Source organism: Rhinoderma darwinii, chromosome 1 (genome assembly GCF_050947455.1).
Source record: "Rhinoderma darwinii isolate aRhiDar2 chromosome 1, aRhiDar2.hap1, whole genome shotgun sequence".
In the NCBI taxonomy this organism is placed as follows: Eukaryota; Metazoa; Chordata; class Amphibia; order Anura; family Rhinodermatidae; genus Rhinoderma; species Rhinoderma darwinii.
The window spans coordinates 31910859-31933254 of record NC_134687.1 but is presented as its reverse complement, the minus strand read 5'-3'; the positions used below and the strand labels follow the sequence as shown (position 1 = coordinate 31933254).

Genomic DNA, 22396 nt, shown 5'->3' with positions numbered 1-22396 from the left:
CCACGTTTCATATAGATTCTTTGTTCCAAAGATACCGTATGATTAACATAACTCACTAGTTCAGAAACCTCAGGGGGATCCACTTGCAACCAGTATTTTGCAATCAGTTTCCTTGCGTGATATAATACTTTTTTAATAGACAGTATTTCAGCTCTATCCTCTTCCACCCCACCCATACAGCCCAACAGAAATATCTTAGGGTCCAGCGGAAAGTCTCTACCATACACCCGGGTCACCATTCCTCTAACCTCCCCCCAATACCCGTACAGCCTCGGGCAGCTCCAGAACATATGTTTCAAATCCGCCCCATCCAACGAACATCTCTGACACTCCATCGTTGATCTAAGCCGCATTTGCCAAAGCACCTTAGGCGTTCTATATACTCTATGTAGAAGAAAGAGTTGCGACCTTCTATGCGCTACACTTATGGAAAGAGCTTTCGGTGATTCCAGTATTTCCTCCTACTCATCCTCCGTCAATGTTCCCACATCCCTTTCCCATTTACATTTGACCTCTGCCATCGGATCCCCTAGGAATTTGAGAAGCAGCGTGCCATATAGCAAAGATATAAGCCCTTTCGTGTCTGTTGCCCCCAGTATCTGCTCCACCACCCCCATACTGGAACAGCTCAAATCCACCAATCGAGCCTGGGCTTGTGCCGCTAAAGTGTAACTCTGACTAAAAATTAGGTCTTTCTGTTCAAGCTCAACCAGGTTAAGAAGCTGGAAGTGTTGGTCATATTGATGGAAGGGTTGTTTGGTCAGTGGGCTGGATCTTGCTACTCCCTCTCCTCCCTCCTCCCCTCTCTCTGGCAGTCACAGCGTGAGTTGCTTTTGTCACACCCTAAAGCCAAGGAATAGTGCAAAAGATCCTAGAAAGACTGTAGTGAAGCTTTTAATATTACAGTGCCTGCAGATCAAAGGTCCGTGGGTATCTTCACACAGATGCATGATTTTCAGCAAGCAAGCTTAGTACTTTTATTATTTACCCCCTGGCAAATATCCTGTTTTTTTTCTTTAATTTGATTGCCATTTGCCCTTTTGGGGCATAATAGTGTCCCAGGACCCCCACTCTATGAGCTAGAGTGGAGAGTTGCTAAGTGTTAGTTGATCGCCAGGCCGGCTTCATTTAAAAAATAAAGGTTTGTCATGCTGAGACCCTATAGTAGAATTATTTCTACACAAAGAAGGTCTGAGAAGTATCTGGGAGCGGGCGCCCCAGTCACCCATGTCTGTAGAAGATTAGGTTATATTTTTGTCCCATCAGTGATGTCGCTAATCACCTCTGATTCATCATGGGTTATTACTACTGAAACCCCCACCGATTGCTAAAACGAAGCAGCAGAAGCGCTCGGATGAGCAGTGAACAGCTTTCCTTGGAGCAGTGTACGGGCTCAAGAAAAAGTCTTTCAGTCCGTACACCGCTCGCTCGAGGAAAACCAATCAGAAACAAAGTGGTACAGCTTTCACCCGAGCACTTCTGCCGCTTCGTTTTAGAGATCGATGGGGGTCTCAGTGCTCAGACCCCCACAGATCAAAACTTTTGACATGTCACTATGACATGTTAAAAGTTTAGTTACACTTTAACCGGTGCCTGTGCCGTATACCATACAGTGGCATACGTCACCCATAGGTTTCCTGTTGGATGGAATAGTGTAGCCTACTACGCTATTCCATAACTAAAATAAAAAGGTATACTGATGTATACTTTCCGACAGAGGCCTCCGTGGGGCCGGCGTACAGCTTAACATACATCCCAAACCTGATGTGAACAGGGCCTTAGATATAACAGAGCTGATACTCTTACCTGCAAATCTTCTGCAGATTCTTCCAGGAAATGCTCAAGACTCTGATCGTTTGGATTATACTTGTTAAGGAGCCGGACTATCAGGTTAATGCATCGGCCATAATGAGTCATCTGTAAACACACAAATCTGACATTAAACCGTAATTCATCGCTATGACGTTGAAACACTGAAATGCGCAAATAACTGTTGTAACTTTTTGCAGCGTGATGCGTGACACTTTCTTTTATCGCCTTCGCACTTTGCAGTATAATAACATAATTGCCGCCATTATCATACTATTATCACTAAAAATTAAGTTACATTTTCCCTGTCAGTAAAACAATGCAGTAACAGTTAAACTCATAGCAGGGGCCCAGGTTTTATGTAGATATAATATGGGCTGCAATTATCACAACGGGGTGACTAGTGGTTTATCCCACAAATCAATTTGTAGTTAGGATGTCAGAACATGCATTAATTAACATTCTTCAAATTGACACCCTAGTAAAACATTTTTGCTACTCCAAGTTATTCAACTATTTTCTTGTTCTAGCGCCCCCTACTGTTGCTGCTCATGCCCTTTCAGCCTGACTACGATGTGTGCTCTTCACTGTCTCTTCATCATCCTCAGCAGCAGAGTGATCCCTACTGGTCAACAGGCTATCCAGTCATCGGCGACGACTTCTACAATGTCAGAGAAGCCATTGATGCCAGGCGTGGATGCCAAGCGTGGATGCCAGGTGTGGATGCCAGGCGTGGATGCCAGGTGTGGATGCCAGGCGTGGATGCCAGGCGTGGATGCCAGGTGTGAATGCCAGGCGGGCATGCCAGGTGTGGATGCCAGGCGTGGATGCCAGGCGTGGATGCCATGTGTGGATGCCAGGCGTGGATGCCAGGCGTGGATGCCAGGTGTGGATGCCAGGCGTGGATGCCAGGCGTCTTCTCTGACAAAAAGAGAAGAAGCTGCTGATGACTGGATAGCCTGCTTATCAGCAGGGATCCCACTGGCAAAAAAAAACAGAACATGCATGTCCAGCGGTAAAGAGCAGAGAAGGCATATGTGCTAAAACAGAAGCTACCCATAGGGGGCGCTATAGGAAGAGAGTAAGTTTATAACAATAAAATAAATGATGGTGCATGCTGTTCGCAGACCAAGCCCTAGCCTTATATCAAAATTTAAAGTAGGAGCATGGGGTATTTTTGGGGTATTTTACCCCTGGATAATGTAAATTACTGGCCTTGAGCGAAGCATACAACATGTATGGATTTATTTTGGGGAAAAATCACAGGAGTAGCAGGGATAGCCGCTATGGGCCAAACAGCCATTCTCATGTGGCCAAAGGTAATCTCACTGGCATCCTTAGGATATGACCGAAGGGCATTTGTACTGAAGACTCATTGCAGTTTTGCTATGGGGCCCTATCGCAATATGTAAACTCATGCACCTCCCTTTTACTACTTCTGGTTTCCAGAACAGCCAATCAGGTATAAATACAAGAACAGGTTGTGTAATGTTTACGCCCCCGCTTATCATTAGTTGACCATGAGATGAATTGATGCCTTAGGCTGTTGGGGCTCATGCACACAGCAGGGACCTGTGCACGGAGCCTGTATACTAGCGCACGGAGCCCGCGTAACTTCTTTAGTTTGGGTTGTTAGGGACATAAAGGATACAAATTATGTATACTTTTTATATATATGTAAACATTTTATTTAACCTCTTTTACATTTATTTTTTACATTCTTTTTTTAGTCCCACTAGAGGGCTAGGCTATGTGATCATTTAATCGCTGATATAATACACTGCAATACTTCTGTATTGCAGTGTATTATATGTCTGTCAGCATAACTAATAGGTGTGCTAAGATGGCCATTATTAGGCTCCCAGCTGCGATATAACCATCGGCACCCAGTGATCGCCTCCCCTCCCTCTAACTACAGCATTGACTTCGGTGTCTTAGGGGATAAACAGCTGGGATCGTTGTTACCGCCTGGTCCCTAGAGCGAGGTGTCAGCTTTATACTACCCCTGGCACCTGCGAGCTGTGCCCGCACCATCACTATGACGTGCATTTATGTCATTTTGGGGCAACTGTAGAGCTCCCATGACGTATATGTACGTCATAGGATAGGAAGGGGTTAAAGAGACATAAAATGATACATTGTATATTATATACTGTATATTTGAAGATATCCTCATTCTAGGGCTGGGACGCAGTGGCCATCTTGCGCTGCAGGACAAGAGTGGTAGTGCAGGTGGCATGCAGAGATCCGCTCCACCAGCACGCCATCTACAATTGGCAGTCTGTATTGTTATGCAATGGTGTAAACATTTTCGGGCCCCTGCTTAGAAATCCACAGGGACAAATAATTATTCTTTAGGGCATCTGAAGCTGAAAACACAACAGTGGCCACATATGAAAGGGTTCAATGTCTATTTATATAAGAAAAGAAAATTGTGGAATCAAATTTTTGGTCAAAATTTTCTCACAGCGGAAGAAGAGCCTGTTACTATTCGTGCTTGTCATTCACAATTTTTTTTATTTCTACCACACTTTTAGGCAAAGATAAATTTCTTTCCGACGATCCAAACAGACTGATAATCCAACACTGCGTAAGAGCCAAGATAAACTATTAGGAAAAACATCTGCCCGAAAAATGATAATGCGTACTAGAGTATGATATGGAATTTCATAGGACTAAAAGCAGAATTCCTCCGACTGTCAGATAATTCAGCATATTTGATAATCTGGCACTTATCACCTCTTAGGCCCTGTTCACACAGGGTTTTTTGCAGGCAGAAGAAATCTGCCTCAAAATTTCTTCAGGAATTTTGAGGCAAATTTTGAACTGCCTTCATCTATTTTTCAGTGTTTTTTTGCAGCGTTTTACGCCCACGACCATTGAAGCTAATGCAAGAACCCCAAGCAAGAAACGCCGCAAAAAAAACTCAGAAACGTTTTTTTCTGCCTCCCACTGATTTCAATAGGAAGTCAGAGGCAGAAACAGTAGCAAAAAAGGATATGCCGCTTTTTCTTCCCTGCGAGTGGCCAAAATCGGCCTGGGAATATAACGCCACTGTCGCCTATTGAAATCAGTGGGGGGGTGATTTCAACCGTTACTTGACGCTGATTCCGACGCGGTTTCCGCATCAAAATCAGTGCCTAAAAAACTCTGTGTGAACTACCCCTTATTAATGCCGGATTAAAGGAATTTTACTGTACTTGAAATTACCACATGTTCACCACCAAATCTTTTAGTGAAATGCCTTTATTCGCTAAGTGAAATGTACAGTACGGTAAAATAAATCTATGCAGAATTTGCCCGAAAAATGATAATCCGTACTAGAGTATGATATGGAATTTCATAGGACTAACAGCAGAATTCATCCGACTGTCAGATAATTTAGCATATTTGATAATCTGGCACTTATCAACTCTTAGGGTATGTTCACACGGCCTATTTAAGGACGTAATTCGGGCGTTTTTCGCCTGGAATTACGTCAGAAAATACGGCTTGAAAGCGTTGACAAACATCTGCCCATTGAAAGCAATGGGCTGACGTTTGTCTGTTCACACGAGGCGTATATTTACGCGTAGCTGTCAAAAGACGGCGCGTAAATAGACGCCCGCGCCAAAGAAGTGTCATGTCACTTCTTCAGACTTAAATGGAGCCGTTTTCCATGGACTCCATGGAAAACCAGCTCCAGTTACGTCCGTAATGGACGCGGCGTTCAAGCGCCTGCACATGACGTTACGGCTGAAATGACGGGGCTGTTTTCTCCTGGAAACAGCCCCGTAATTTCGGCCGTTACGGACACTGCCGTGTGAACATACCCTTAGGGTATGTGCACACGATAACTGCATTTACGTCTGAAATTACGGAGCTGTTTTCAGGAGAAAACAGCTCCGTAATTTCAGACGTAAGTGCTCGTACTAGTGTTTTGTGAGGCATCAATTACGGACGTAATTTGGAGCTGTTCTTCATTGGATTCAATGAAAAACGGCTCCAAATACGTCCCAAGTAGTGTCCTGCACTTCTTTGACGAGGATGTTATTTTACGCGCCGTCTTTTGACAGCGACGCGTAAAATGACAGGTCGTCGGCACAGTACGTCGGCAAACCCATTGAAATGAATGGGCAGATGTTTGCCGACGTATTGGAGCCGTGTTTTCAGGCGTAATTCGAGGCGTAGAACGCCTCGTTTACGCCTGAAAATAGGTAGTGTGAACCCAGCCTTAGGCCCTGTTCACACAGGGTTTTTTTGCAGGCAGAAGAAATCTGCCTCAAAATTTCTTCAGGAATTTTCATCTATTTTTCAGTGTTTTTCGCCCACGACCATTGAAGCTAATGCAAGGACCCCAAGCAAGAAAGTGGTTTGTGTGACTACAGAATAAATGGATTTTATGGCGCAGTTGAGCACAATGTTCTCTATCGTGTAATTAAACACCATCCATCCCTGTCCACAGTGAATATGACAGTCTTAACCTATGATGACGGTCGCGGTCATTGATCCGGTCGGGGGTTGTGATGTACTGTATAATTGTCTCTTTGCCTGCGAATACTGGACCACAACTAATGAGCCGGCAGAAAGGCGGGAGCAAGTAATGCGGCAAGTGAGTAATGGCGCAAGATCTGCAGTAACTGGCGGTGGGGATGGCCCATGTTACCTGCGTTACTGCATTATGGCACCGATTTAATTGTCGTATTTGAACAAAATGACTTTTTCGTATTGATGACGACCAAATAACAAAGTGTAAATAAATGATGACATTGAACTCATGAAGACATTTCATCATTTCCACAGCCTTGTGAAACAACTCAAGCTCTCATACGCCGCGTTCCAAATTATTATGCAAATGTTATTTTTCGCTGATTTTCCTAAATAGACGATGCAAATGACAGTCAGTATAATCTTCAAGCCATCAACCGTGGGAGTATAATGCAAATTTTATTGAACAAATCTCCTAATGATAACAGATTTTTTTTTAGAAGTAAAAAACTCAAAATGCTTCACATTATTATGCACAACCGAGATCACAACATTTTAAAGGTTGTAAAGAGACTAAAATGGTAATTTGTTGATTTGCAGCATCAGGAGGTCATATTTACAGAAATCAAAAGCACTTTCAATCCAAAAAAACTGAACAGGCCAAGTTACATGTTAACATAGAACCCCTTCTTTGAAATCACCTTCACAATTCTTGCATCCATTGAATTTGTGAGTATTTGGACAGTTTCTGCTTGAATATCTTTGCAGGATGTGAGAATAGCCTCCCAGAGCTTCTGTTTTGATGTGAACTGCCTCCCACCCTCATAGATATTTTGCTTGAGGATGCTCCAAAGGTTCTCAATAGGGTTGAGGTCAGGGGAACATGGGGGCCACGCCATGAGTTTCTCTCCTTTTATGCCCATACCAGCCAATGACACAGAGGTATTCTTTGCAGCATGAGATGGTGCATTGTCATGCATGAAGATAATTTTGCTACGGAAGGCACGGTTCTTCTTTTTGTACCACGGAAGAAAGTGGTCAGTCATAAACTCTACGTACTTTGCAGAGGTCATTTTCACACCGTCAGGGACCCTAAAGGGGCCTACCAGCTCTCTCCCCATGATTCCAGCCCAAAACATGACTCCGCCACCTCCTTGCTGACGTCACTGCCTTGTTGGGACATGGTGGCCATTCACCAACCTTCCACTACTCCATCCATCTGGACCATCCAGGGTTGCACGACACTCATCAGTAAACAACACGGTTTGAAAATTAGTCTTCATGTATTTCTGAGCCAACTGCAACCGTTTCTGCTTGTGAGCATTGTTTAGGGGTGGCCGAATAATAGCTTTATGCACACTTGCAAACCTCTGGAGGATCCTACACCTTGAGGTTCGCGGGACTCCAGAGGCACCAGTGGCTTCAAATACCTGTTTTCTGCTCTGCAATGGCATTTTAGCAGCTGCTCTCCTAATCCTATTAATTTGTCTGGCAGAAACCTTCCTCATTATGCCTTTATCTGAACGAACACGTCTGTCCTCTGAATCAGCCACAAATCTTTTCACAGTACAATGATCACGCTTACGTTTTCTTGAAATATCCAATGTTTTCATACCTTGTCCAAGGTATTGCACTATTTCACGCTTTTAGGCAGCAGGGAGATCCTTTTTCTTTCCCATATTGCTTGAAACCTGTGACTGCTTAATAATGTGGAACGTCCTTCTTAGGGTATCTTCACACGATGAGAGGCATTTACGTGTGAAAAGACAGACTGTTAACAGCTGCCTCGTTTCACACGTAAATGCTCCTCCTCATAATTTACGAGGCGTCTGAGACGCTCTGAGACGCTCGTAAATCTTGAGCTGTGCTTCATTGAGTTCAATGAAGAACAGCTAAAATTACGTGGCAAAGAAGTGCCCTGCACTTCTTTGCCGAGGCAGTCCATTTACGCGTCGTCGTTTGACAGCTGTCAAACGACGACGCGTAAATTACAGGTCGTCTGCACAGTACGTCGGCAAACCCATTAAAATGAATGGGCAGATGTTTGCCGACGTATTGTAGCCCTATTTTCAGACGTAAAACGAGGCATAATACGCCTCGTTTACGTCTGAAAATAGGTCGTGTGAACCCAGCCTTAAGAAGTTTTCCTTTGATTGGGCACACCTGGCAAACTAATTATCACAGGTGTCTGAGATTGATTACAATGATTCAAAGAGCCCTAAGGGTATGTTCACACGGCCAAATTTCAGACGTATACGAGGCGTATTATGCCTCGTTTTACGTCTGAAAATATGGCTACAATACGTCGGCAAACATCTGCCCATTCATTTGAATGGGTTTGCCGACGTACTGTGCAGACGACCTGTTATTTACGTGTCGTCGTTTGACAGCTGTCAAACGACGACTCGTAAAAATACAGCCTCGTCAAAAGAAGTGCAGGACACTTCTTTCAGACGTTTTTGGAGCTGTTTTCTCATAGACTCCAATGAAAACAGCTCCAAAAACGAGTTGGTAAAAAAATGAGTTGGTAAAAATGCGAGTTGGTAAAAAACGTCTGAAAAGCAGGGTCTGTTTTCCCTTGAAAACAGCTCTGGATTTTCAGACGTTTTGGTTGACTACGTGTGAACATACCCTAAGGGTATGTGCACACGTAGTGACCAAAAACGTCTCAAAATCCAGAGCTGTTTTCAAGGGAAAACAGACCCTGCTTTTCAGACGTTTTTTGACCAACTCGCATTTTTCGCTGCGTTTTTCGCGCCGTTTTCGCAGCGTTTTTTACGTCCGTTTTTGGAGCTGTTTTCATTGGAGTCTATGAGAAAACAGCTCCAAAAACGTCCAAAGAAGTGTCCTGCACTTCTTTTGACAAGGCTGTATTTTTACGCGTCGTCGTTTGACAGCTGTCAAACGACGACACGTAAATAACAGGTCGTCTGCACAGTACGTCGGCAAACCCATTCGAATGAATGGGCAGATGTTTGCCGACGTATTGTAGCCCTATTTTCAGACGTAAAACGAGGCATAATACGCCTCGTTTACGTCTGAAAATAGGTTGTGTGAACCCAGCCAAAGGGTATGTTCACACGAGGGCGTCCGTTACGGCTGAAATTACGGGGATGTTTCAGCCTGAAAACATCCCCGTAATTTCAGCCGTACCGGCATGTGCAGGCGCTTGAACGCCGCGTCAATTACGGCCGTAATTAGTGCTGCTATTCATTGGAGTCAATGAATAACGGCTCCAATTACGGCCAAAGAAGTGACAGGTCACTTCTTTGACGCGGGCGTCTATTTACGCGCCGTCATTTGACAGCGGCGCGTAAATATACGCCTCGTGTGAACAGACAAATGTCTGCCCATTGCTTTCAATGGGCAGATGTTTGTCAGCGCTATTGAGGCACTATTTTCAGACGTAATTCGGGGCAAAAACGCCCGAATTACGTCCGTAAATAGGCCGTGTGAACATACCCTAAGACACAATACCATCCATGAGTTTCATTGAAAAACTAATAATTAAATGTTTATGACACTTAAATCCAATGTGCATAATAATTTGGAACACGGTGTATGTTCAGTGAAGTGTGCAAATGTAAAGCATGATGGGTATAATATGCATAGGTTTAGCTGCCAAGGTGGCAGGTATAGCAGAGAAGTGTAGAAAACCGACATCTGTGAGAATTAATACGACTGTATAAACAAGAATGTTTTTATTCACTGACAGCAAGCAAATTCATTGAAAAGTGTGATGTACTGAAACACTTATTATATAAGAAGGTTGCAGGACTTTTCATGAAACAATGATGGCTAGGGCTATACATCCCCTTCACAATTGAGATCCGTAAGTTGCCGCAACCCCAATTCCCCTGGACTTCTTGCGACTGTAGTTTTGTGGTCACGGCAACTTGCAGGTCGTAAACCGACCACATTCTCTTACATTACCGCAATGTATGCAGCGCGACACAGCGATCTTAGGACGCGCAACCTGTATGACAGCCAAAGTTGCCTCTTAGCCCTAACCTTATTTGCGCAAGACTGAACAACACCTTTCAAGTATATGTTCCATCCAACATTTTTCGGTTTCCTTATGGAATGAAACATTTGAGTAACTTTGTAAATACATTGCATTACATATACTGTGCTGAGTTACATTCTGTAGTATACTCCAGAGCTGCATTCATAATTCTGTCGGCTTCAGAGCTGAAATCTCCCAGCACTATCTGCTGATTCTTGTTCTGGTAATTTGCATTCTGCGACGTGTCGTCTATACAGGAGACACTATGATTAAAGGTGGCCGTGCACATTAGATGTAGGTTATCCGAACCCACCGATTTCTGAGGGACTGGCCGACCCTCTAATGTATATGGCGGTGTCCCGACTTTCCCCGATGGCAGAAGTTGGGGGAGAGAAGGGTCGGCATGTTGGCTTCCAAAATTGCCCGTTCTTTTTGTTTTCAAGAATATTAGTCGCTGCAAGAAATGTCTGACAATGGCTTTACTCCTTCTCCCTATTGGGAACACATGCCGAGCCGAGCCTGTATGTATATGTGGGGTCGGGAGGAGTAGCTGTCGGCCGAACGAGTGTTCATCCGACAGCTATGTGAAATGTATGGCCGGCTGTGGAGGCAGAAATATGACACTACATCGTCTATAAAACTATATGTATACTGTATGTTAACCCCTTCCCGACATTTGACGTACATGTACGTCATGGAAAGCATTGACTTCCCGCAAAATGCCGTACATGTACGTCAAATGTTTGGCACCGGCTCAGAAACTGAGTCGGTGCCATCATCACCGGATCTCAGCTGTATCTTACAGCTGACATCCGACTGTAACGGCGGGGACCGAAATTAGCTTCGATCCCCGCCATTAACCCCTTAAGTGCAGCGCTCAAACGCGATCGCTGCACTTAAGGTGTTTGCAGCTCATCGGTGCCCCAGCAATGAAATTGCCGGGGTTCCGGTGGCTGCAATGGCAACCGGAGGCCTAATACTGGCCTCCCGGTCTGCTTAGCACCGAAGCCGGTCGAGATCCGCCCGGCGGCGGAGCCTGATCGGCTTCCGTAGCTGCCGGCAAGATGGCGCCGGGTCAGGAGCTGATCCGGCGTCATCAGCGGTGGATGTCAGCTGTACTGTACAGCTGACATCCACCTGTAACGGCAGGAACCGGAGCTAGCTCCGATCCCTGCCATTAACCCCTTCGATGCAGCAATCGAAAGCGATTGCTGCATCGTAGCGGTTACTAGCAGATAGCCAGCCCTGACAGGCAATCGGGACTGGCGACTGCTGTTATGGCAACAGGAGACACAATGGTCTCCTGCTCTGCCATTACGGAAGCCCATTAGGCCCCGCCGGGAGGCGAAGCCTAATCGGCTTGCTGTCAGTGAATGACTGACAGATCTAATACATTGCACTACATAGGTAGTGCAATGTATTAGAAAAAAAAAAATCTGACCGTTGGACCTTCAAGTCCCCTAGTGGGACTTGAAGAAAAGTGTAAAAAAAGTATAAAAAAGTGTAAAAAAGTGTAAAAAAAAGTGCAAAAAATAAAAGTTTGAAAACAATAAAAGTTTCAAGTAATCAAATAAAACACAATCCCCCTTTTACTCTTATCAAGTCCTTTATTATTGAAAAATAATAATAAACCATATGTATTTAGTATCGCCACGACCGTAACGACCTGAGGTATCAAAATATTGTATTATTTATTGCACGCGGTGAACAGCGTAAAAAAAACGTAAAAAACGTTACCAGAGTTTCTGTTTTTTAGTCACTTTGCCCTACAAATATTAGAATAAAAAGTGATCAAAAAGTCGCGCGTATCCAAAAATGGTACCTATAAAAACTATAGCTTGTCCCGCAAAAAACAAGCCCTCATACACCTCCGTCGACAAAAAAATTAAAACGTTATGGTTCTCACAACTTTGCGACAGAAAAAAAATACATTCTTTTTACAAAAGTAATTTTATTGTGAAAAAAGTTGTAAAACATAAAAAAGTGCTATAAAATAGGTATCGCCGGAATCGTACTGACCCGCAGAATAAAGTTAACATGTAGTTTATAACGCATGGTGAACGCTGTATAAAAAAACCGAAAAAAGCTGTGCCAGAATTGCATTTTTTTGTTTACCTGGCATCCCAAAAAATAGGATAAAAGGTGATCAAAAAGTCACATGTACCCCAAAATGGTACCAATAATAACTACAGCTCGTCCCGCAACAAACCAGCCCTCATACCGCTACGTCTATGAAAAATAAAATTAGTTATGGCTCCAATAAGTCAGGAAATAAAAAAATATGCAGTTGTGCCCGAAGGGAACATTTCTTCTGTATGAAGAGGCGATTTTTCAAGGACCTAAAATTAGGGAACCAGGAAAGGGAGGGCCCAAACATATCCGCTGGAAGCGACGGTGCCCGTATTATACCAGGACAACACTTCCCAGCAAAATTCCTCAAACTACAAAGGTGCAGAGTGTGGACCAAAAGGGGGATAAGAAATTACACCATTTATCAGTGCGACACCGGCCTGTGCGGAAAGGATTGCTTCACAGCGTAACACACATCTATGGATTATTATTATTTTTTCATACCACCTGACTATGCCCCTTATATACTCCGCCCCGCTTACATGTACCCCCACATTATAAAACACCAGCAATACTCAAACAAATTTAGTACCAAGCAAAATCCGCTCTCCAAAAGCCAAATGGTGCTCCCTCGGCTCTGAACCCTACAGCGTGCCCAAACAGCAGTTTCCTTCAACATATATGGCATCGTCATACCCGGGAGAACCCTTTTAACAATTTTTGGGGTGTGTGTCTCCAGTGTCATAAGCTTGGCATGACATATTTGCCACTGAATGGCATATCTAGGGAAAAATATAAATTTTTAATTTGCACCATCCGCAGCGCATTCATTTATGGAAAAGACCTGTTGGGTGAAAATCCTCACTACACCTCTTAATAAATGCCTTGAGGGGTGCAGTTTCCATAATGGGGTCACTTCTCAGGGGTTTCTTTTTATTATTTCACATCTGAGCCTCTGCAGTTGTGAACCAATACTCTGTAAATCGCCAAATTAGGCCTCCACTCCGCATGGTACTCTTCACTCCTGAGCCCTGTCATATGTCCAGGCAAAAGATTAGGGCCACATGTAGGGTGTTTCTAAAACCGGGAAACACCGCATAATAATTAGAGGGCTGTCTTGTTATGGTGGCACAAGCCGGGCACCACATATTGGCATATCTATGGAAGAAAATCCCATTTTCACTCTGCAACATCGAGTGAACACTAATTTCTACAAAACACCTGCAGGGTTAAAATGCTTACTACACCCCTTGGTAAATGCATTGAGGGGTGTCGTTTCCAAAATGGGGTCACTTCTGGGGGGTTTCCACTGTTTTGGGCCCACAGGCGCCCAGAAACCAATCCAGCAACATCTGCACTCCAAATGGCGGTCCTTTCCTTCTGAGCCCTGCCGTTTGCCCAAACAGCAGTTTATGACCACATATGGGGTATTGCCGTACTCGGGAGAAATTGCTTTACAAATTTTGGGTTCTTTTTTTCCTTTATTTGTTGAGAAAATGAAAAAATTTGCGCTAAAGCTACGTCTTATTGAAGAAAAAGGACTGTTTTTATTTTCACTGCCTAATTCTAATAAATTCTATGAAACGTCTGTGGGGTCAAAATGCTTACTACACCCCTAGATGAATTCCTCAAGAGGTGTAGTTTCCTAAATGGAGTCCCTTTTTGGGCGTTTTCATTGTTTTGTCCCCTCAGGGGCTTTGCAAATGTGACCTGGCCTCCGCAAACCATTCCTGCTAAATGTGATCTAAAAAAGCCAAATAGTGCTGTTTCCCTTCTAAGCCCTGCCGTGTGTCCAAACAGCCGTTTATTACCACATGTGGGGTATTGTTTTACTCGGGAGAAATTGCTTTACAAATTTTGTGGTGCTTTTTCTCCTTCAGTCCTTCTGGAAATGAGAAAAAATTAGCTAAACCTAGATTTTTTTTGAAAAAATGTAGATTATTATTTTCAGGGCCTACTTCCAATATTTTCTGCAAAAAAACTGTGGGGTCAAATCGCTCACTATACCCCTAGATAATTTCCTCAATGGGTGTAGTCTCCAAAATGGGGTCACTTGTGGGGGGTTTCCACTGTTTTGTCCCCTCAGGGGCTTTGTAAATGTGACATCGCCTCTCAAACCATTCCTGCTAAATTTGAGCTCCAAAAGCCAAATGGCGCTCTTTCCCTTCTAAGCCCTGCCGTGTGTCCAAATATCCATTTATTACCACATGTGGGGTATTGTTTTACTCGGGAGAAATTGCTTTACAAATTTTGCGATGCTTTTTCTCCTTTAGTCCTTGTGGAAATGAGAAAAAAAATCGCTAAACCTACATTTTCTTTGAAGAAATGTTGATTTTAATTTTCACGGCCTACTTCCAATAATTTCTGTAAAAAACCTGTGCGGTCAAAATGCTCACTACACCCCTAGATAATTTCCTTGAGGTGTCTAGTTTCCCAGATGGGGTCACTTTTGGGGGATTTTCACTGTTTTGGCACCGCAAGAGCCCTTCAAACCTGACATGGTGCCTAAAATATATTCTAACAAAAATAAGGCCCCAAAATCCACTAGGTGCTCCTTTGCTTCTGAGGCCGGTGCTTCAGTCCAGTAGCACGCTACGACCACATGTGGGATATTTCCTAAAACTGCAGAAACTGGGCAACAAATATTGAGTTGCATTTCTCTGGTAAAACCTTCTGTGTTATAAAAAAAATTGTATTAAAAATGTATTTCTGCCAAAAAATATGAAATTTGTAAATTTCACCTCTACTTTGCTTTAATTCCTGTGAAATGTGTAAAGGGTTAAGACATTTTCTAAATGCTGTTTTGAATACTTTGAGGGGTGAAGTTTTTAAAATGGGGTGACTTTTTGGGGGTTTCTAATATATAAGGCCCTCAAAACCACTTCACAACTGAACTGGCCCCTGTAAAAATAGCCTTTTGAAATTTTCTTGAAAATGTGAGAAATTGCTGCTAAAGTTCTAAGCCTTGTGAGGTCATAGAAAAATAAAAGTATGTTAAAAAAACAATGCCAATCTAAAGTAGACATATGGGTGATGTTAATTAGCAACAATTTTGTGTGGTATAACTGCCTGTCTTACAAGCAGATACATTTAAATTGAGAAAAATGCTAATTTTTGCAATTTTTCACTATATTTTCGTGTTTTTCACAATTAAATACTGAATGTATCGACCAAATTTTACCACTATCTTAAAGTCCAATGTGTCACGAGAAAACAATCTCAGAATCGCCCGGATAGGTGAAAGCATTTCAACGTTATTACCACATAAAGTGAAACATGTCAGATTTGAAAAATGAGGCTCTGTCAGGAAGGTCAAAAGTGGCTAAAGAGGGAAGGGGTTAAAGGGGTTTTCCCATAATCATTATTTATTACCTATCCACAGGACAGGACAGGTGATAAATATGTAATTGGTGGGGATCCGGCCGCTGGGACCCCTGCTGATCATGAGAACGGGCTTACATTGACATTCCTGGCAGCCCCATAGGTATAAATGCTTGAACACCGATCCGTTCATTTCCATGGAGCGGCCGAAAATATTGATTATTGGGAACCCCCTTTAATAGGAAATGTTCCTAAGGGTATGTTCACACGGCGGGGGTCCGTAACGGCTGAAATTACGGGGATGTTTCAGCCTGAAAACATCCCCGTAATTTCAGCCGTACCGGCATGTGCAGGCGCTTAAACGCCGCGTCAATTACGGGCGTAATTAGCGCTGCTATTCATTGGAGTCAATGAATAGCGGCTCCAATTACGGCCAAAGAAGTGACAGGTCACTTCTTTGACGCGGGCGTCTATTTACGCGCCGTCTTTTGACAGCGGCGCGTAAATATACGCCTCGTGTGAACAGACAAACGTCTGCCCATTGCTTTCAATGGGCAGATGTTTGTCAGCGCTATTGAGGCGCTATTTTCGGACGTAATTCGGGGCAAAAACGCCCGATTTACGTCCGTAAATAGGCAGTGTGAACATACCCTAAAACTGCGCCTATAGGGAAATATAATCGTAGACTTTTATGTGCTATTTTATGTGGGTAAAATGTCACAAAACTCGGATGAAGACAGATATGACAAGTGCAGGCTGAACTAAAAGACAGCAGGCCCCCCGCATTGTGTTAACAGGATCTTTTAGAGATCCCAAAGCCTCTGCCTCCGATCTGTACCATGTGAACGCAGCCTAATAATTCTTAGTAAGAACATTGCTGATCCGCACGTCCGCTGAACTCTTTCTGCTGTGAACTTGACCCTATTTTTTCCGATATTCTAGTTTCTCTATGTTTGGTTTTGTGTATTTCTATTATATTAGAAAACCAACGTGCCATCTGATCTCCTCTTTCCTTGTAGTGTGCCCACGTGCAGCCCACACGCTGTCTGTCTCTTCTCTAATCTGTTAGCTGCCAGGGTATCGTCTTCCCGGCTTGTAATGAACTCTACAGCACGCATTGAAAACAATATTTTGGTGGACTCCGGGCTCTCTGTCTTTCATTGCAACCCGGTGATAAGAAGATCAGTTTACAGGCGGCCCCTTATCTATATGTGTACTTGTACTACTGATACGGTCAAAAATACCGGAACCTTGACAGAAACCTGACGGACCCCATTGGAAACGGATCCGTGAAATCTGTCATGACTCCGTTCCAGATAATGCTTATGTGAACATAGTCTAGTTATATATTTCTGGGGAAACCTGGGTGACATCCATTACAGCTACGTATCACGGAGGTTGTCATCCAACTTTTCCACACTAATAAATAGCAAATCTGACAATATTCTCCTGCCCATATTTCTGCAAAAATAGACAGATTTGCTCTTCAAAACCCTAAGGCCGGGTTCCCACGTAGCATAAACGCTGCAGAATTACCGCAACGGAGTTCTGTGCGAAAATTCCGCAGCATTTACAGTAGCAGCAAAGTGGATGAGATTTAGAAAATCTCATGCCCACCCTGCGGAAAAAACCTGCAGCGTCAACATTAATAAATTGACCTGCGGTGCGGAGTCTAAATCCACAGAATGACAATTTATGCTGCGTTTTTGTTGATTTTCCGTTGACGGTTTTCCCCATTGAATTCAATGGGGATGCAGAACCCGCAACAGAAAGCCAAGTGTTGTGACTTTTGCGGCGTAATCGCAGCAATTACGCTGCAAAACTCGCAACTCCGTAAAAAAAAAAAAACTATACTTATCCAGAACGCCCTCCTTCTTCCTGCAGTCCAGCCTCCTGGGATGACGTTTCATCCCATGTGACCGCTGCAGCGTCACGTGGCCTGCAACGTCATTCAGGGAGGCCGGAGCGGACGTCAGAGGAGGGAGGGGGTAAGTATGAACGGCTTTCTTCCGCAGTGGATATTCAGTTCGAAAAATGTGGTGCGATTTTTCGGACGGAATGTACTGCAGGTTCCAGGTCAGATACGCAGCATGGTTTTTACGCAGTGTATCCGTCCCGTGGGAACCCGGCCTAAAGATCCATTTACACAAAAATAATTTTTCCCCCTATAGGTGCCACATTGCCGCCAGAGCGGAGAGCGGTATGGGTAGGCTTTATTCACACGACAGGGTCCGAGTGTCGGCCGATAAAAACTGCCATTTTGGGCCGTTTTTCCCGGCCGTTTTGCATCTGTTCCGATTCTTCCGGGCCGTGTTGCCGTTTTTAACGGCCGATTTTGACACGTTTTTCATCCGTTTTTTTCCCTGTCCGTTTTAGAATCGGATGAATTTCATTTAAATTTGTTGCCACACACAGCCCTCTGTAGATAATGCCACAGCCCCCCTGGTAGGTAATGCCACCCAGCCCCCTGTAGGTAATGGCACACAGCCCCCTGTAGGTTGAACCCATCCCCCCACCTTCCAGGAGAAGTCACTGACTTCAATGTCCATATATGGACAGTGTAGTCACGAACTTCTCCTGGAGAGGAATCCCCGGCCACAGGGTCGTGGATTCCGCTTCAGAACTGAGTGACGTCACTGTGTCCATATATGGACAGTGTGGTCACACTTCTTCTGTAGCGGAATCACCAGCCACAGGGTCGGGGATTCCGCATCACAAGTGAGTGACGTCACTGTGTCCATCTATGGACAGTGTGGTAACTCACTTCTTCTGTAGCGGAATCCCCAGCCACAGGGTCGGAGATTCCGCTTCACAAGTGAGTGACGTCGCTGTGTCCATATATGGACAGTGTGGTCACTCACTTCTTCTGTAGCGGAATCCCCAGCCACAGGGTCGGGGATTACGCTTCAGAAGTGAGTGACGTCGCTGTGTCCATATATGGACAGTGTAGTCACTCACTTCTCCTGTAGCGGAATCTCCAATCCCCGGCCGGGGATTGGGGATTCCGACTCCTACAGGGAGCAAAAAAATACCCTCCTCCTCACATGCACTCTGACTGTGAGGAGGAGGAGGAGAGAGAGCGCGAGCAACGGAAGACACGGCCGTCACTTGGGACACATCCGGTGATGGCCGTGTATTACCCGGCCCCATAGACTTCTATGGGAGACGGGCGGCCGTGTAAGCGGCTGAAAATATGGCATGTCCCATTTTTTAACAGCCAGGTTTCCCGGGCCGTCAAAAAAACGGTCGTGTGAATAGCCCCATCACTCACCGTCAGAAGATGGCAGGAGTCTTGCAGAGGCGTTCTCACTGCCGGCCCGGGAGTGAACCAGTCCAGTCGCCTGACCGGTGAGGTCAGATGACAGGTCAGGTGACAGGTCAGGTGACTGGACTGGTCCACTCACGGGCCGGCATCGATCCCAGTGAGGACATCGCCGCAATACTCCTGCCTTCTTCTTATCACTGCTGCAGTCAGCAGCGATCAGGTGTTCTGATGCAGGGCCCAGCTGGACATTTACAGACCGCCCGGGACAGCGGGACATCGATGAGAAATCGGGACTGTCCCGCCGGATCCTAGACGGTTGGCAGGTATGGGAATAACACTATTTCTGGCCATTATATGACTTGTATTCTGCATTTTTCAGCAGTTTTTTCCTTTTGGCACTATCTCTATTTCACAATGTTCCCTGAATTCAGAGGGGAAGGAGATTGTGCTGTGTATGGGAGACATCATGGCAGCTAAGGAGAAGCAGCATGGAGGAGATTATACAGAAGTAATGAGCAGTGTAGCTGTGAATCCAGCACTGGAATGAGATAAAACACTTAGGCTGGGTTCACACTGAGTTTTTTGCAGGCGGAAAAATCTGCCTCAAAATTATGTTTGGAATTTTGAGGCAGATTTTGTTCTGTCTGCACGCCGAGTTTCTCTGCGTTTTTCGCCCGTAGCCATTGAGCGCCGCGGGCAAAAAACGCCACGAAATACGCTTTCTCTGCCTCACGAAATACGCTTTCTTGACATCTATGGGAGGTCAGAGAAGTAAACGCCCGAAGATAGGGCATGTAGCTTCTTTATACCGCGAGACGGTTTTTCCGCTCACGGGAAAAAAACGCCTCCGCCTCCCATTGAAATCAATGGGAGGCATTTTCTGGTTTTTTTTTTACGCGTTTTCCGATGCGGTTTCCGCGTCAAAAAACTCTGTGTAAACTGGCCCTTACTAGAAGCTGCAGCAGCGTGTGTGTGTGTGTGTGTGTGTGTGTGTGTGTGTGTGTGTGTGTGTGTGTGTGTGTGTGTGTGTGTGTCCCTTTCAGATGCTCCCTCCTCCCCTTCCCCTCTCCAAAGACTTCTATGTGCAGCTGTAATCTGATCTCTCAGTGAAGCTGAGAATTTGTTTTGCCTCTGTTCTACGGATTCTATGGGTGAGTCAGTGAACAGTTAGGGCATGTTCACACGCAGTGTTTTCAGAACTAATTCTGGCATTTTACGCCTCGAATAACGCCTGAAAAAACTCCTCTAATACGCCTACAAACATCTGCCCATTGCTTTCAATGGGAATTACGGTGTTCTGTTCCCGCGAGGCTTAATTTTACGCGTCGCTGTCAAAATACGGCGCGTAAAAAGATGCCCGCGAAAAAGAAGTGCATGTCACTTCTTGGGACGTTTGGGACGTTTTTCTTCTCCGCAACGTCATGAGCATGCTGCGGAGGGAAAATTCTGCACCGCAGCCTAATTTCCGCAAAGTTATTTTCTGCAACGTCTGAACTAACTTTCCTAAAATTGTATAGAAAGAAATGAAAAAAAAACGGCTGCTGCAGAATTCCACTGCGGACCTTCCGCCGCGGAATTCAACAGCAATTCCACCACGTCTGAATGTGCCCTTACTATTTGTTCACTGCGGTTCGTGACCGTGGCATGATCAAAGAGGAGTCCCCTCTTTGATCGCGTCACCGCAATCAGAGACTGGGGGAGCCCTCTGCAGTCAGCCCTGGGGACCTAGAAAGGACCCGGGACTTTCTGTTCTGTATGCCTGCTGTTAGGTTATTACATTCTAAGTTTAAAAAAAGTTGTTAAAAAGTTATCTCTTCCTGGGATTAAAAAAACCTGTGAAAAAAATAAAACAATAAAGACATGTCCACAAAAATAGTAATTATTTAGTATAAAATATATTTATTACCCATACATTACATAAAAACAAAAAACCTACACATATTAGGTATCTACGCGACCGTAATAACCTGAAGAATTAGTTTAACAGGTTATTTAGCGTGAATCATGAACGGGATGAAAAATAATCCAAAAAACAATTCAGAATATCACTTTTTATATATATATATATTTACACTGCAAAAATAAATTACATACATTACACAGTAATTTATTCGTACCACAACTGCTCAGGAAAAAAATACAATTTATTTTGCATGAAACAAGACTTCATACAGCCAGGTCAATGAAAAAATAAAAAAGCTATGGCTGCTGATATGCGGAGAGGCAAAAATGAATAAATTGTGACTGAACGTGGGCGGTCTAACCATTTTATCACGCTGGCGTTGACCCAGAGATTATGGCCCACATTTATCTCTATAGTAGCGTCTTTTCCGCTGTGAAACATATTTTTTAACCTTAGATCAGTAACTTTTTTTTGTTGCACCTGCCAATAATCACTATTGCAGTTTCCAAAAAGGGTTGTCACCCAGCTTTCCTAGAACCCTGAAAAAACAAACCGACCCAGTCACGCAGTGATGCATCCACCACATATAAAGATGTGAAGTTCAGGTATGAAGGAAAGCTGAGAGACAAGCACAATGTGAATTATACTGTTTGTCACCCAGCTTTTCCAGAAACAGATCAGGCACACAGAGGTGGGCGCAACTAGTAATGTCTGAGTAGAGACATTTGATGACCATACATGTATAAACTAGAGTCAACATCACGACTTACCTTTTGGAGATATTCGCTGTTTATTTAGGACCTCGGAACACTACGGGACTTGAGCAGCCGTTTGTAATGCAGTGCGCTGACTTCTGGGTATTGTAGTCCTAACATTTACAGCGCTCTCATTCTAAATAGGGTTTCTTCAAAGAGGAAAACTACTTTTCCCAGAGTTCAACTCGGCCTGGTTACCCTCCGTGTGTTTGATCGCCTCCCTAGCAACCGGAAAAGATAGAGCATGGTGATTGGTGGAATGCGAGCTAGCTGCTATTTTTTTTGTCAGAATTAGTTGTTGATAAAGTTGGATTTACACTAGGATTCTGTCATTTCTAGCTTGAATTAAAAAAAATGCCACTTATTATACAATTACATTCTGAATGGCTTCAGGGGAAATACACATTTGCATCTAAGCTAAAGCTCTGCCTTCAATGACTGCTGATACAACCGACATAAACACAGCCAGAACAGTGTCAGAGTGCCTCCATAACAGAGCCATAAACAATGCCCCCATAAACAGAGGCAGAGTGATCCATAAATAGTGCCGACCAGAGTGCCCCCATAGAAGTAGCCTCCAGAGAGTGCCCCCAAAAATAATGCCAGCCAGAAAGCATCTTTAACCCCTTCACGACCAGGCCTATTTTGGCCATAAAGGGGTTATAGGGGCTGGAAATAAAAGAAAAAAGCAATACTTACCTATCCTTGTCCCCGGTGATCCAGCGGCACTCCTGTGGTTGTTTACATGCACGTAGCATTTTACCGCTGCAGCCAATCAGTGGGGCTTAGTGGCCATATGT

At 44.3% G+C, this 22396-nt stretch overlaps 1 protein-coding gene across 2 annotated transcripts in view; it reads right to left on the bottom strand.

Annotated features, from left to right (window-relative positions):
- CFAP99 (cilia and flagella associated protein 99) overlaps positions 1–22396 on the bottom strand; it is a 129226-nt gene extending 106830 nt beyond the window's left edge. The window contains exons 1-3 of one of the 2 annotated variants that reach the window (XM_075848965.1): positions 22296–22396; positions 21612–21817; positions 1807–1917 (exon numbers count right to left, since the gene is read on the bottom strand). In XM_075848965.1, the coding sequence (XP_075705080.1) occupies positions 1807–1917 (111 nt within the window). In that variant the 5' untranslated portion in view covers positions 21612–21817; positions 22296–22396. Of the gene's footprint in view, positions 1–1806; positions 1918–21611; positions 21818–22295 lie in introns of those variants that run through there. The other variant, XM_075848968.1, reaches the window with a different exon arrangement.